This window comes from Festucalex cinctus, chromosome 1 (assembly GCF_051991245.1).
Source record: "Festucalex cinctus isolate MCC-2025b chromosome 1, RoL_Fcin_1.0, whole genome shotgun sequence".
Lineage (NCBI taxonomy): Eukaryota > Metazoa > Chordata > Actinopteri > Syngnathiformes > Syngnathidae > Festucalex > Festucalex cinctus.
In genome coordinates, this window is record NC_135411.1 from 2,470,713 (window position 1) to 2,486,157 (window position 15,445).

The 15,445-nt window shown below is 41.5% G+C and overlaps 1 protein-coding gene across 1 annotated transcript; it reads right to left on the reverse strand.

Annotated features, from left to right (window-relative positions):
* Nucleotides 1-2,601: 2,601 nt before the first annotated feature.
* On the reverse strand, nt 2,602-15,115 carry LOC144007291 (uncharacterized). Its single transcript, XM_077506774.1, has 2 exons — nt 14,681-15,115; nt 2,602-5,035 (listed from the first exon to the last, which is right to left on the reverse strand). The coding sequence occupies exons 1-2, from the start codon at nt 14,802-14,804 to the stop codon at nt 3,468-3,470; spliced, it is 1,692 nt and encodes a 563-aa protein (XP_077362900.1). The 5' UTR covers nt 14,805-15,115; the 3' UTR covers nt 2,602-3,467.
* Nucleotides 15,116-15,445: the final 330 nt, after the last annotated feature.

Genomic DNA, 15,445 nt, shown 5'->3' on the forward strand with positions numbered 1-15,445 from the left:
TGCCAGTATAACGCATTTCCTGGTATGATAGTCAGTTGGTAAACTTAATATCCTTTTATGTAATTGCCACGGACATATGTGCAATGTACAGTCGGCGGTGGCTTTGAACGTGCCACCTACTGTTCAATGAGCTACTGCACTGCCAATCTATCCACTGACCCAAAGAAGACTTGGTGGCATAACTGAAGTGTTGTGAAATGGAAGCAGCGAATGTGTCTGAACGCAATAAAATGTATGTTAAATAAAGAAAGATAAATTGGTTGTAAATTACAAATGAGAAATTATGGTTGAATTATAAATGAAAAGAAGAAAGTTTTAGTTTTAACTAAAAAAAAAAAAGAAGTATGTCCATGTCCAAAAGTTGCTCCATCCGAGGTTTGAACCAGCGAACCATTCGTAGGGCTGTCTTTGCTATTCACCTTGCGCAAGCGCTTAAGCCACTGAGCCACAGGACCTGTAAGCAGCAGAGCAAATTGGCGTATTTGTAGTTCAAAGTGTCACCTGACGCTGAAAGTCATCAGCGCTGATTTGGGACACATGTGTTTGATCATGTCAGTATAACGCATTTCCTGGTGTGATAGTCAGTTGGTATACTTAATATCTGTTTATGTAATTGCCACAGACATATGTGCAATGTACAGTCGGCGGTGGGCTTTGAACCTGCGACCTCCTGCTTACTGTACATGCACTCTCCCAACTGCGCCACGAAGCAATATCTGAAAGCAAGTCAAGATGGTCTGTTGTATGTATGGAAGTGGGCGTGGAAAATGGGACTTAGAAAAAATTCAGTGTCAGTCCCATTAAAACTGAATGGGGAAAAGTAGATTTTTAACATTAAATTATGCGAGTACTGTAAGTAATATGAAGTCAAACGATAAATAGCCCGAAAGGCGTGAATTTTGTCAGCAAGTTGAAATTTGAACGGTGTAAATCGGAAGTATAATGTAGTAGTAGTTTGATTGCAAAAAGTGTTGAGAATAAAATGCTATAATAATAATAATAAGTATAATAATAAAGGTTAGAAACAACATATGTGGGATGCTTTCAGCAGCCCACAATAATAAGAAGAATTCCTACAAAAACAATAGGGCCTCACAGCGGCACCGCCGCCGCTCGGGCTCTAATAAATAAAAGAAAGAAAGAAAGAAAGAAAGAAAGAAAGAAAGAAAGAAAGAAAGAGAGAGAGAGACGTTAACTCTGTCAAAACTAAATATTATCTACAAGTCATGGAAAGTCAGCATAGCAAGAAAGGCGGTACTCCTGAAGAAACTAAAAGAGAAAAAAAGAAAAGAAAAGAAAAACAAAACAAAATATAATATCAATAATAAAATTAAATATTTAGGGATCATATAATTGTAGCTTCACATATGGTGTACTCACAAATTGACATAAATTAAAAAAAAAAAAAAAAATGCCACACCCACAATGTAAGATGTAAAAAGAAAAGAATATACATTTCAACAAATAAAATAAAAATGATGAAATTAGTGCGTGAAACTTCAAACGATAATACCGTCCTTTCAATCAGTTATTCGTGTTTCAACACAGTCAGTAGCTTCACCTCAATCACCATCAGCAGCTTGTGAAGTGGAGCTCAAAGTCACGTTTTCATTGACGTAAGTCAGCGCCGCCACATGATCGGTGAACCTCATTTGTCTTCCGTTGTGTGTAAATTGCAGAGTTGCTGGGAAGTAGAGGGCAAACTGGATCTTTGCGGCATGGAGCTTCCTTTTAGATTCGGAGAAGGCTGCACGCCGTTTGTTGACATCCGGGCTGTAGTCAGGAAAAATGTGAATTCTTGATCCGTTGTAGAAGAGAGGGCCCGCTTGTCTGGCGAGGCGAAGGATCAACTCTTTACTTTGAAAATGATGAAGTCGAACGATGAACGGCCGTGGTCTGCTATCGCCATCCTTCGGTTTGGGTGCCAGGCTTCTGTGGGCGCGATCCACCGAAAGTGGTTTCTCGAAGTTATCTTCCCCAAGCACATCACTGATAAGCTTGGAAATAAATTCCGATGGTCGCGGGCCCTCCACATTTTCCGGTATTCCCACAATGCGTATGTTTTGCCGCCTGGTGTAATTTTCCAGGTACGCCATCTTCTCCTTCAGCGCATCATTTTCTTTCGCCAGTAAAGCATGAGAAGTTTCCACGTTGCCAAGCCTCATGTCGAACTCCTTCATACCGTCCTCCACATCCGTAATTCGCTGGCCATAGACATTCAAAATCGAATGCAAAGAGGCAATCGAGGCCCGGTTCTCCTCCCGAAACGAATCGATAGATGATTGCACGGCAGAAACTGCGTTAGCTAGTGCTTCCATATTGTTAGCATTTGTATTAGCTTCCTTGCTAACACTACCTAGTGTCTCCCACTTTGCTGTTTAGACGATTTAGGGGGAATTTGTCCACTCGTGAGGCAATTAGTTCACAAAAACTGTCTTTCCAAAAAAAGTTCCATCGATTACAAGGTCCAAAATGTATTAATCCAAAAATTTTCTGCGGGAGCCGTAGGAAACACGTCTACTCACGAGCCATGCTCACGCGCCTCAGTTGCGTTATTTTTTTGACACACTAATTTGTGCATAATTAATTACCCTAAAATAATGTGTTTAACAACAACCTTTTAATATGTAAATAAGACAAACAACATATGAACAGACATTTACATGTCAACATGACAGATTATAGCCGTCAGTTATAATCTGCAGCCACTTGTCAGGTTGATGTTACGTTTTCAAAACTAATTCATTTTCAAAATAGGCTAAGACACATACAACACACAATACAAGTACACAGATCAATCATTCATTAAAGCGGTAGAAATTTCTGCACCATTTTAAATGTCAATTCCGAAATGAGATCATATCAAGCTTCATTCATCAACCGCTTTTCTCACCAGCACACTTGTGCCTCTCAGCGTTGCCCTTTGTTGGGAATCTTTGACCACAAACTGAGCAAGCAAAAGGCTTCTCTCCAGTGTGGGTTCTCATGTGGACTTTTAAATATATATTCCAAGCAAATTTTCGACCACAAACTGAGCAAGCAAAAGGCTTCTCTCCAGTGTGGGTTCTTGTGTGTATTTTTAACTGTACCCTATGAGCAAAATTTTGACCACAAACTGAGCAGGCAAAGGGCTTCTCTCCCGTGTGGATTCGCATGTGCATTGTTAAACTTCCCTTCTCAGAGAAACTTCGACCACAAACTGAGCAAGCAAAGGGCTTCTCTCCAGTGTGGGTTCTTGTGTGTGTTTTTAAGTATCCCTTCGAAGAAAAATTTTGACCACAAACTGAGCAAGCAAAGGGCTTCTCTCCAGTGTGGGTTCTTGTGTGCGTTTTTAAGTGTCCCCTGTGAGCAAAATTTTGACCACAAACTGAGCAAGCAAAGGGCTTCTCTCCAGTGTGGGTTCTTGTGTGTATTTTTAAGTTTTCCTTGTGAGCAAATTTTCGACCACAAACCGAGCAAGCAAAGGGCTACTCTCCAGTGTGGTTTCTTGTGTGTGTTTTTAAGTGTCCCCTGTGAGCAAAATTTTGACCACAAACTGAGCAAGCAAAGGGCTTCTCTCCAGTGTGGGTTCTTGTGTGTATTTTTAAGTTTTCCTTGTGAGCAAATTTTCGACCACAAACCGAGCAAGCAAAGGGCTTCTCTCCAGTGTGGGTTCTTGTGTGTGATTTTAAGTGTACCCTCTGAGCAAAACTTTGACCACAAACTGAGCAAGCAAAAGGCTTCTCTCCAGTGTGGGTTCTTGTGTGGATTTTTAAGTTTCCCTTGAGAGCAAAATTTTGACCACAAACTGAGCAAGCAAAAGGCTTCTCTCCAGTGTGGGTTCTTGTGTGTATTTTTAAGGATCCCTTGGAAGAAAAATTTTGACCACAAACCGAGCAAGCAAAGGGCTTCTCTCCAGTGTGGGTTCTTGTGTGTGATTTTAAGTGTACCCTCTGAGCAAAATTTTGACCACAAACTGAGCAAGCAAAAGGCTTCTCTCCAGTGTGGGTTCTTGTGTGGATTTTTAAGTTTCCCTTGAGAGCAAAATTTTGACCACAAACTGAGCAAGCAAAAGGCTTCTCTCCAGTGTGGGTTCTTGTGTGTATTTTTAAGTATCCCTTGGAAGAAAAATTTTGACCACAAACTGAGCAAGCAAAGGGCTTCTCTCCCGTGTGGGTTCTTGTGTGTATTTTTAAGTATCGATTGGAAGAAAAATTTTGACCACAAACCAAACAAGCAAAGGGCTTCTCTCCAGTGTGGTTTCTTGTGTGAATAATTAAATTTCCCTTCTGAGAGAAACTTTGACCACAAACCAAGCAAGCAAAGGGCTTCTCTCCAGTGTGGGTTCGTGTGTGTATTTTTAAGTCTCCCTTGGAAGAAAAATTTTGACCACAAACCAAGCAAGCAAAGGGCTTCTCTCCAGTGTGGATTCGCGTGTGCGTTGTTAAACTTCCCTTCTGAGAGAAACTTTGACCACAAACCGAGCAAGCAAAGGGCTTCTCTCCAGTGTGGGTTCTTGTGTGTGTTTTTAAGTAGTCATTCCGAGTAAATTTTCGACCACAAACTGAGCAGACAAAGGGTTTATCACCAGTGTGGCCCATCGCATGATTTCTCAATTGAGACTTGGAACCAAAGGTTTTTCCACACTGAGAACATTTCCACCGTTTGCCATCAGTGTGACATGTCACATCATCGTCACACTGTTCGTCGTCAGCAGTGTGAGGAGCGTGTGACGCGTCTTCACCATCTGACATGAGAGCTAACCGGCTGTCATCATTTGTCATTTGTTGTCTTGAGCTGCTGCTTGGAGACTCCGCCCCTTTGTTCTCTTCATATTGACGTTCATCTTCAGTCTTCAAATGGACACCAGTCACGGGACACTCTGTGAAGTCCTCCTCCTCTTTAATGTATGGTGGCAGCTGCTCCTCTTTTTTGATGTTGGAAGGCTGTTGCTGCTGCTCTTCTTTAACTTGCAGAGGCTCCAAGTCCTCCTCCTGTTTCACGCCAGGGAACTCTGGCTCCTGCCGCTCAGGACAAATATATTTTTCACTGACATCTGCGAGACACAAGATACACATGGTTTGGTAAAGTTAATTTATTGTGATGTTATGTATTTTATATTGAGTTTATCACATGGGCCACATGAGTGAATGAATAACAAATCTATACACAAGTATTTATTTATTTTTTTTACTTTTAAACATTTTTTTTTAAACTCAACAAGTGAGTCACATCTTTTCAGGGCAATTCCCGAATGATTCCACAGATTAAGACATTTAACAGATACAGACCTTTGCTTAATATTTGTTCTTGGTTTTTTTTGGGGTTTTTTTATAGACATGTGCACCCCTTATATCATCAGGACTGTGTCTAATTTGGTGCTAATTTAAACTCAACCAAGTCATAAAATTTCATTGTGTTTAATTTAATAAATAATGGATGTGTTGATTCTGTATATTTGGATTAATTAATAATTCTTATAGCTCTTTTGCAATTTGAATACAGAGTTGGTGTTTGTTTTATTTGCATTTGCCCAGATTTCCACACAATAGGTCAGATATTGTAATAATAATGAACTATATAATGTATATAATGAGTTCATGTTCAGGACATCCTTAGTTTTATAGAGTATCCCTTTGATTTTTGACATTTTCCTTTTAACATTTTCTATGTGTGGCTTCCAAAATAATTTATCATCAATAACTACTACAAGGAATTTGTTTTCATACACCCTTTCTATTTCAATTGAATTAACTAGGGCTGAGTTCAAAATATTGATACATCGATATCGTATAGATACGCCTTTTCATATCCCAATATCGATACATAAAGCCATGTATAGATATATCGACCCCGCCCCCAACACACACACACACACACACACACACACACACACACACCCCCACACACACACACACAACACATTCAACACACACAAATAAATGCTTCCGATTAAGGCTGCACAGTATATCGAAAAAATATCGATATCGCGATATTGGCCCTTGCAATATGCATATCGCAAAGGCATGCAATAAGTTTTATATGGAATTTTATGCTTTTCATATGAATTTGACCAGTCAGATGCTAACTAAAATGTGCATCGCCAACCTATAGTTGAAAATTATTAAGACATAATTACAATTAATTCACTAAGATTACATTAAAAATGTTTTTTTCTTTAGGGGTTGGGGTACTGGCACATTGGGGTACTGGCACATTAGGAGCAAAATTTCTTTGAACATGGCATGGTAATCCTTTACATGTACATTTTTTTTTTTGCCAGGTGTGATGTGTGTGTCAAGCTCAATGGGTTTTGGTGATTGTTAAGATCTGCAAAAATCAGCGTCTTTTTTTTTATTTTTTGGGAATGAGTTGACCTGATTGGTATTTTTTCCAAAAGTATATATACCCATCATCGCTCGTACTCATTGCACGATGTTGCTTTTATTGTCCATAGAGGCTATCAAAAATAAATAAAACAAAGTAAAAAAGTACATATGTTTGGATCGGTCTGATACCAGTGAACATCTTTAGTGGAAAGTAAAAGAATATTCATAAATGACTTAGTTATAATACTTACAATGAGTTCACAAATTTTGTACAAAATACCCTAAGTGTTTTTTTTTTTATGCCTCAAGGACTAGGTGGCGCTGTATTTATAACTGAATTTTGTCATAGAGATACCTTCAGGCCTTGACTATAAATATACATGTCAAGTTTGGGATTTTTTTTAAGCATGTACCGGGGAGTTATTAAGCATATCCTTCATTCACGATACTGCTTTTAACGTCAATAGAGGCTATCAAAAATAAATAAAACTAAATAAAAAATACATATGTTTGGATCGGTCTGATGCCAGTGAACATTTTGAGTGGTGGAAAGTAAAAACAATTCATAAATGACTTAGTTATCACACTGAGAATGAGTTTACAATTTTTGTAAAAATACCGTAAGTGAGGTATTTGTTTTTCATGCCTCAAGGGCTAGGTGGCGCTGCATATAAAACTGAATGTTGTCATAGAGATACCTTCAGGCCTTGATGATAAACATACATGTCAAGTTTGGGATTTTTTGGAGCATGTATCGGGGAGTTATTAAGCATATCCTTTTTCAGTGTGAAACACAAATTTTGATGCCCCGCCCTCATCATATAGTATTTCCAAAAGTCAAGATTTTTCTGTCTGTTGTTGGCTCAGGTCTTGACATGATCCAGGTCAAGTCTTAAGTCAGTCGGAAAAAACGTGTAGGAGAAGTGGGCAAAAGTATGCCCCCTGAAAATGTGCAAAAATCATCAAAAATGGGACATTCAAAAATTCGTAGCTCACTTCCTGTTCATTTTAGCATATGGGTCCAAGAGACTTTTTTTGTAGGTCTTTGGCTCCCTCATACTCCTAAAAATTTTTGTAGATCTTGCTTGAACATACAACCGGGGCTGCTTCGTTAAAAATTTCTAGGGGGCGCTATTGAGTCATTTTTGTAAAAATAGCACAATCAACAATAAAATATTGTTCATTTTACCAGGCCAGATGTGTGTGCCAATTTTCATGAGTTTCTGCGCATCTTTAGACCCTCAAAACTCGCGTTTTCTTGGCGAACAGTGCTTAGCCACGCTCACAGCGATTCGCGAAAACTCACAAACTTCGTGTTGTGACATTGTGACATCATGAAGGCCGAAACCCTCATCTGAGCAAATATGAGGTAGGTCCAGTTAACGTGTTTGGAGAAAAACGTAGAAGAAAATTGTTAAGAAAAAAAATTGCCACTAGGTGGCGCTATCAGTAAGATGAAATATAAGTTCATAGATGTCTTTAGGGCTGGACTCTCATCAAATGTGTGAAATTTTGAGAAGATAGGATCATCTCGGTCAAGTTAATGCAGCTTTTATTGTCACGAAAAATCTTCAGACTTTGCGGCACCGTCGCGGCCACGCCCTTTGGCGAAAGGATACAATATTCGGTGTGGGGCATGATCAACATCTTAAGGCTTTTCTGTAGAGATAGACCGATATGCTTTTTTCAGGGCCGGTACCGATACCGATTATCGGTAGTCAAGGAGGCAGATAACCGATATTTGAAGCCGATATTCATTTGCAGTAAAAGTTAAAATGTTGGCACCAAATTTTTGAATAATGCAAACCCTAACCGTTCTTTACAATGGATTCTCACACTGCACTTTTCGTTTTACATCCTTCCATCTGCAATAAGACGTTGGTGGCGGGGGGAGTTAAATGTGGGGGCCAACCTGACATTGTAGTGATGAGAACATAATTCACCCACGGAACGTTGGGACGAAGGGGGAGTTTGTTGGGATGAAAGGATAAAAGAACAAATGTTGGTAGGTCTGTGAGCCTCGCGCAGAGTTGTTGTTGCTGTTAAACGCTGAGAAGCTGATATCAATAAACCGCCGGTCTTTGGCTCCGGACTTCAACACTCTGCCTCCGACTCCCGTTACTGCTCGCTGTGACATTGGTGACCCCGACATCCGCCTCGTTGACATTTCCGAGGCTGAGAATTTGATCGAATTGAGCGACATGGCGAACTCCGCTGATCTCAAGTTACCGGAGTTTTGGGAGTCGGCCGCGGCGACGTGGTTTGTACAAGCTGAAGCTCAGTTTGCCATCCGGGGAATTACGGACGATTCCACGCGCTACTACCACATTGTGGCCGCGCTCGGGAGCTCCACAGCGGCCAGAGCTACGGCGCTAGCGAACACTACCATCTCCGAACCACGTGCTCTGGCGGAGGAAGCAGACCGCTTTTTCCTGGCCACCCAGCGTCACAACCACGAGGTCTTGGCCTCTCTGCACGCGCCTTCCCAGTCCCGGCGGCCGCAACGGCACCTCATAAGGTACGCGCTGCCGTGGATGGCCGATCGGCCCCTGGCTTATGCTATTTTCACGCACGTTTTGGAACCAAGGCGAAGAGGTGCCGCGCCCCTTGCTCCTTTGTTGCGTCGGGAAACGGCGACGCCTCCACTCAGTTGCAGCTGTGAGTGGGGGCCAGAGTGCCGGCTGCTGTTTATCATGGACACCCTCTCCAGTCTCAAATTCCTCGGCCACCTCATCAATGAGGACGGCGCCACCCCGCTCCCGGCAAAAGTGGAAGCTGTTGCCGCTTTTCCTCGACCCCAGACGGCCCAGGGTCTCCGCGAGTTCCTCGGGATGGTGACTTTTTACCACAGGTTCATCCGCCACGCTGCCCATGTGATGCACCCGCTTTACGACGCACTTAAGGGTGTGGCTCCTAACCGTGCGGTCGACGGGACCGATGTGAGAGTCGAGGCTTTTGAAGAGACGAAAGCTGCGCTGTCCCGAGCGGCCTTGTTGGCCCACCCGCGCCCGGATGCCCCGATCGCCCTCACTACTGACGCATCCGATTTTGCCGTCGGGGCCGTTTTGGAACAGCGCGTCGAAGGTGCGTGGCAGCCGCTCGCCTTTTCAGCCGCCGGTTAGTCCCTCGGGAGCGCAAGTACAGCACGTTCGACAGGGAGCTCCTTGCTGTCTGGCTGGCGATCCGCCACTTCCGCTTCATCCTGGAGGGCCGTGAGTTCACGGTCTTCGTCGATCACATGCCGCTCGCCTTCTCCATGTCGAAGTTGTCCAAGCCGTGGTCCGTGCGGCAACAGCGACAGTTGTCGTTCATATCTGAATACACCACGGACATCCGACATATCGCTGGCAAGGACGACGTGGTCGCGGATTGTCTGTCCAGGGCAGCCGTCAACACGGTACAGCTGGGCCTCGACTTTTCCCGGATGGCGGCCGACCAGGCTTCCGACCGTGACACCCAGTCGCTTCGGGGCTCCGACACCGGGTTGCAAGTTAACCCGGCTCATGTTGACCTGGCCGGACCCTTGGACGTGCCCCGCGCCCCCCGCCGCGGCCGCCCCCCTGGGCTGCGCCTTGTGGACCGTGTGGGGTCCCTTCCAGTTGTTCCTGCATCCCCGCCAGTTGGTGCGCGGGACTGTTCTGGTGTTTCTGCTGTGTCCCTCCCGCCCTCGCTCCCTGGGTCCTGTACCCGCAGGGGTCGGGCAGTTTTGCCGCCCCGTCATCCGGAGTTTGATTGTGGGTGAATTCTGGGGGGGCTTGTGTAGTGATGAGAACATAATTCACCCACGGAACGTTGGGACGAAGGGGGAGTTTGTTGGGATGAAAGGATGAAAGGATAAAAGAACAAAACGTTGGTAGGTCTGTGAGCCTCGCGCAGAGTGAGTTGTTGTTGCTGTTAAACGCTGAGAAGCTGATGTCATAAAACGCCGGTTTTTGGCTCCGGACTTCAACACTCTGCCTCCGACTCCCGTCACTGCTCGCTACAACATTACCTTTTATAGCATTTGGGATACTTGTGGTTTTATTCTATAAATGTTATATTTTTATATTTTGAAGTAATAGGAGGAACCCTGTCATTCAAAATGTGCATCAGCTGTGGCATTACTTATTACTACAGCAAAAAAGAAATAAAAAAATCCATGAGAAAAACTATTCATCCCTGAACACCATACAGTTCTTGTAGACCTTATTATGATTATTAGGGCCCGAGCAGCGATCGCTGCGAGGTCCCTCTTGTTTTTGTAAGAATTCTTCTTCTTCTTCTCCGTAAACGATCGCATTCTTGAGGACCTAAACATTTACGAAAACTCACCAAACTTTGCAGTCTCTTCGGGCCTGGCGAAATATTTGATATTATGTAGTTGTCATAACAATGCGACTCTATAGCACCCCCTAGCATAGAAAAATAAAACCCAATCCCGGCCCGTTTGACCTAGAGCTACGAAAATTGCCAGGCACGTGTAGCACCCCGAGACGCACAAAAAGGTCAGTGGAAGACATTTCCTAAAATGTACAGGAAGTGAGCTATGAATTTTTGAATGTCCAATTTTGGCCCATTTTGGCACATTCACTGTTGACTTCAAACTTGGCATTTATCATCTCAAGGCCCAAGAAAACAACTGGGCAAAATATCTTAACTTTTTGGAATACTACATGACGGGGGCGGGTCATCAAATATTGCCTTTAAAATTTAATTTGTCCAGAAAGACAAAATGCTGAATAACTCCCATGAACAAGCTCCAAAAAATCTCAAATTTCTCATGCAACTTAATAGTCACGGCCTGAAAACATCTATATGATACAATTCTGTTATATATATAGCGCCACCTAGTGGTGACAATAAATGTCATACTTTACGTTTTTAGCTACTGTGCCTAGCTCGTTGAAGGGATCCAGTTGAAAATTGGTCAGAAAAGCCTTAAGATGTTGATCATGCCCCACTCCGAATATTGTAACTTTTCGCCAAAGGGTATGGCTGCTACGGTGCCGCAAAGTCTGGTAATTTTTCGTGGCAATAAAAGCTGCTTTTACTTGACCCAGGTAATCCTATCTTCTCAAAATTTCACACATTTGATGAGAGTCCAGCCCTTAAGACATCTACGAACTTATATTTCATCTTACTGATAGCACCACCTTCTGGCAATTTTTTTTCTTATGATTTTTCTTCAATGTTTTTCTCCAACCACATTAACTGCACCTACCTGATATTTGCTCAGATGAGGGTTTCGGTCTTCATGATGTCACAACACGAAGTTTGTGAGTTTTCGCGAATTGCTGTGGGCGTGGCTAAGCGCTGTTCACCAAGAAAACAACGCCAGTTTGAGGGTCTAAACATGCACAGAAACTCATGAAACTTGGCACACACATCTGGCCTGGCAAAATGAGCGATATTTTATCCTGGATTGTGCTATTTTTACAAAAATGACACAATAGCGCCCCCTAGAAATTTTTTACGAAGCAGCCCCGGTTGTACGTTTAAGCAAGAACGACGAATATTTTTAAGGTGTATGAGGGAGCCCAAGACCTACAAAAAAAAGTCTCTTGGACCCATGTGCTAAAATGAACAGGAAGTGAGCTACGAATTTTTGAATGTCCCATTTTTGACGATTTTTGCACATTTTCAGGGGGCATACTTTTGCCCACTTCTCCTACACGTTTCATCCGACTGACTTCAGACTTGACCTGGTCCATGTCAAGACCTGAGCCAACGAAAGGTGGAAAAATCTTGACTTTTCGGAATACTATATGATGAGGGCGGCACATCAAATTTTGTGTTTCGCACTGAAAAAGGATATGCTTAATAACTCCCCGGTACATGCTCCAAAAAATCCCAAACTTGACATGTATGTTTATAGTCAAGGCCTGAAGGTATCTCTATGACAAAATTCAGTTATATATGCAGCGCCACCTAGCCCTTGAGGTGTGAAAAAAAAATACCCCACATACGGTATTTTGTACAAAAAATGTAAACTCATTCTAAGTGTGATAACTAAGTCATTTATGAATATTCTTTTAGTTTCCACCACTCAAATTGTTCACTGGCTTCACACCGATCCAAACGTATGTACGTTTCCATTTTGTTTTATTCATTTTTGATTGCACCTATGGACAATAAAAGCAACATTGTGCAATGAGTACGAGCGATGATGGGTACATATATTTTTCCAAAAAATACCAATCAGGGCAACTTATTGCCTAAAAATAAAAATGGGTGCTAATTTTTGCAGATCTTAACGTTCACCAAAACCCATTGAGTTTGAAACATTCATCACACCTGGCAAAGAAAATCCACATGTAAAGGTTGATCATGCCATTTTAAAAGAAATTCTGCTTCCAATGTGACAGTACCCCAACGTGCGAGTACCCCAACGTGCAAGTACCCCAACGTGGCACGGGCTGCGAGGGCCCTTTATAGCTGCTCGCAGCTCTCGTTTTAATTGTTCTTTGACCAAGAAAGTATATAGGCCTATAGGTATATTTTTATTTCTATCCAAATATACGATTATTCACTCGAATTTTCAGTAGGATATCCGGATACCAAAATATTCGATAGTTGCAGTATTAATAATACTAATTTTGAGTTGTTTTTGCGGCACGCCCACACGAGTTCTTTTACCATACACCCGTGTCAAAACTAGCTTACTGCACACGCTGCACCCCAACTTAAAATTTTTGCTAACATAATAATAATAAATTAGAAATTTTGTTGGGTCCAAAAGCAACTTACATAATTATAGTGTTTCATATGATTGTATTTGTCTTATTTTCAAATGTTTAAACATTTTCTTGATTTGAACAAAATATAATTGTTTTGAATAATCTTGATTTCAATTATTACCAAAATAATCGTGATGATTATGTTTTCCATAATAGAGCAGCCCTAGTGTGATGTGAATATGTGTATCTTGTGCTCATCTTTCCCTTTAATTTTCTATTTCAGGCAGGATATACGGAAACGAAGATTGAGGCGTGATTTCCCCCAGCTGATTTTTCACACCCCTTTCCAGCGCAACACCTCTGAAATGTTTTTTGTAGACACATTATCAACAACTGACAAACTTTTAGACAGGGTACCTCAGTCATCAGATACATCAACTACTGAGTCTACTGACGTAAGCCAAGAAAGTGACACTAACACATCTGGTACAACATCAGGTTGGAAAATCACATGGCATACGAGGACACTTTACAGTGCAGGGCTGTAAAATCTGCCATTTTGTTTGTGTCATTATCAAGATATTAACTCTCCATTGGAACACTTTTCAAGCAAAAAAAAAAGAAAAAGTCTGTATTCAATTTTTCCACAACATAGACCTTTAAATTGGTCTGCGAAAAAAAAAAAAAAAAAAGAGCCGTTCCAATGAAGTTCCATGGTTTTATTGTGAATGTACATTTGATTTTTATTTGATTCTTTTTTTATTAATATTTTTTGTGTGTGGGGCAGGGGTGGGGGGTATAAATGACATGCTGTGACATAACCTGATACTTTAAAAAATATTCTATATGTTACAATAATCTGGGCTCTGAATGTATCTATTTTCATCTAGTCCATTTTGCCTTGTTCCAAGTTTGTGGTGCATTGTAGTATTTTCAGCCATTTTTGGCCGATGTATGTTGCTTCTTGTGCACCTTTCATTACATAGTAGGTTGTGAATTGTTTTTATATATGAAACATAAACATAGCTAAATGTAACATTCGTGTGCTGGTCTCACTTCTAGTTGAAGCTTTTTTTTTGTTTTGTTTTTTTTGGCACAAATTTGATATATTTAATGATCTAAATTCACATGAGTACACCAAACCACCAATACTTGTTTCTGATGTTAGGTATATGTATTTATAACATCTGGGAATGATTTTATGTTGCCAAATTTAATGAAAGACGTTTTATGACCAAAAACTGCAGCACAAGATTTTCGTTTTTTGTTATTTACCTATATATGCATTTCTGGCTTGTGACAAAACTGGGGCAGGAAAACATTGGGTGAACTTTTAACCCAAAGTTCAGAAGGGTATTATCTATCAAAAATTGCATTGAACAAGTCGTGCCCAGACAGTGGATAGAAACTCATTTTCTAGGCACTTTTGTGGGGTTCACCCCAAGGCCGAAGCGTCTCTTCGAGCACACTACCGTAAATCCTAGAAAAGGGCGAACAGAAAAAATAAAGTGCGGCTGACTTGACCGCGTAAAAAGAAAAGGCGGCTAGCTTTACCTCAGTTGTAGCTCTGCTAAATCCAATTCTCATCGACTGAGAAATTTACCAAACCGACTGAAGAAAAAAAACTGTATCGTAACAAAGTGACCCGGTGAAGAGTCATTACAGAAATAAAAACGTACATATGGTTGAAAAGTGTCGATGAAACAAGTGACAAACCTGCTCTGTTCAACACAACTCGAGGCTGCTTGTAAACGGCGTCCAGCAGTTGACGTTGTCGCTCGTTGTCCTCCTGTGCTCCACAAAGCTCCTCTTCGTACTTGACTTTCGCCATTGTGAACATCTTCACACGATATTCACGACACTTTACGCTCACGATTGACGTCTGCTGAGCCAATTTGTCGATAGCAAACGCGTCTCGTTTTTTGGCGCCGAGCAAGCTAAGCTAAGCTAAGCTAAGCTAAGCTAAGCTAAGGCAAAATAAAGAGGGCCGAGAGATACGATTGAACCAGACACGAAACGTAGCAATTATGTTTGACTTCAATAACGTAGTGACGGGGCAAAGTGTCGATGTGTCAGTTCGTTCCGTACAAATTCGTGTTGAATTATTTTTATAGCGAAGCCGAGCGTAAACGCGTCGTGCCTGGAATGGAGTCGCTCTTCTGCTACCACGTGAAATCTACGGCAATCACAGTTGGACAAATCTCATGTCACGAAAATGTTAATATTTAATTTTACTTTTTTTTTTTTTTAAAAAGCTCATAAAATGATACGTTTAATGCTAGATTCATTTGGACAATAAAAATAAATAGACCTTTAAACTGCACTCGGACGAATAAGAAGAAACATGTTTACTTCATGTATATACGAGTAGCCCAGTTTAGTTTTTATTTTTTTAAATCTCTATTCACTCAATCAGTATACAAACTATTGGGGGGGAAATAATAAAATCATTGTATACACTATAAACAATTAGAACATAGA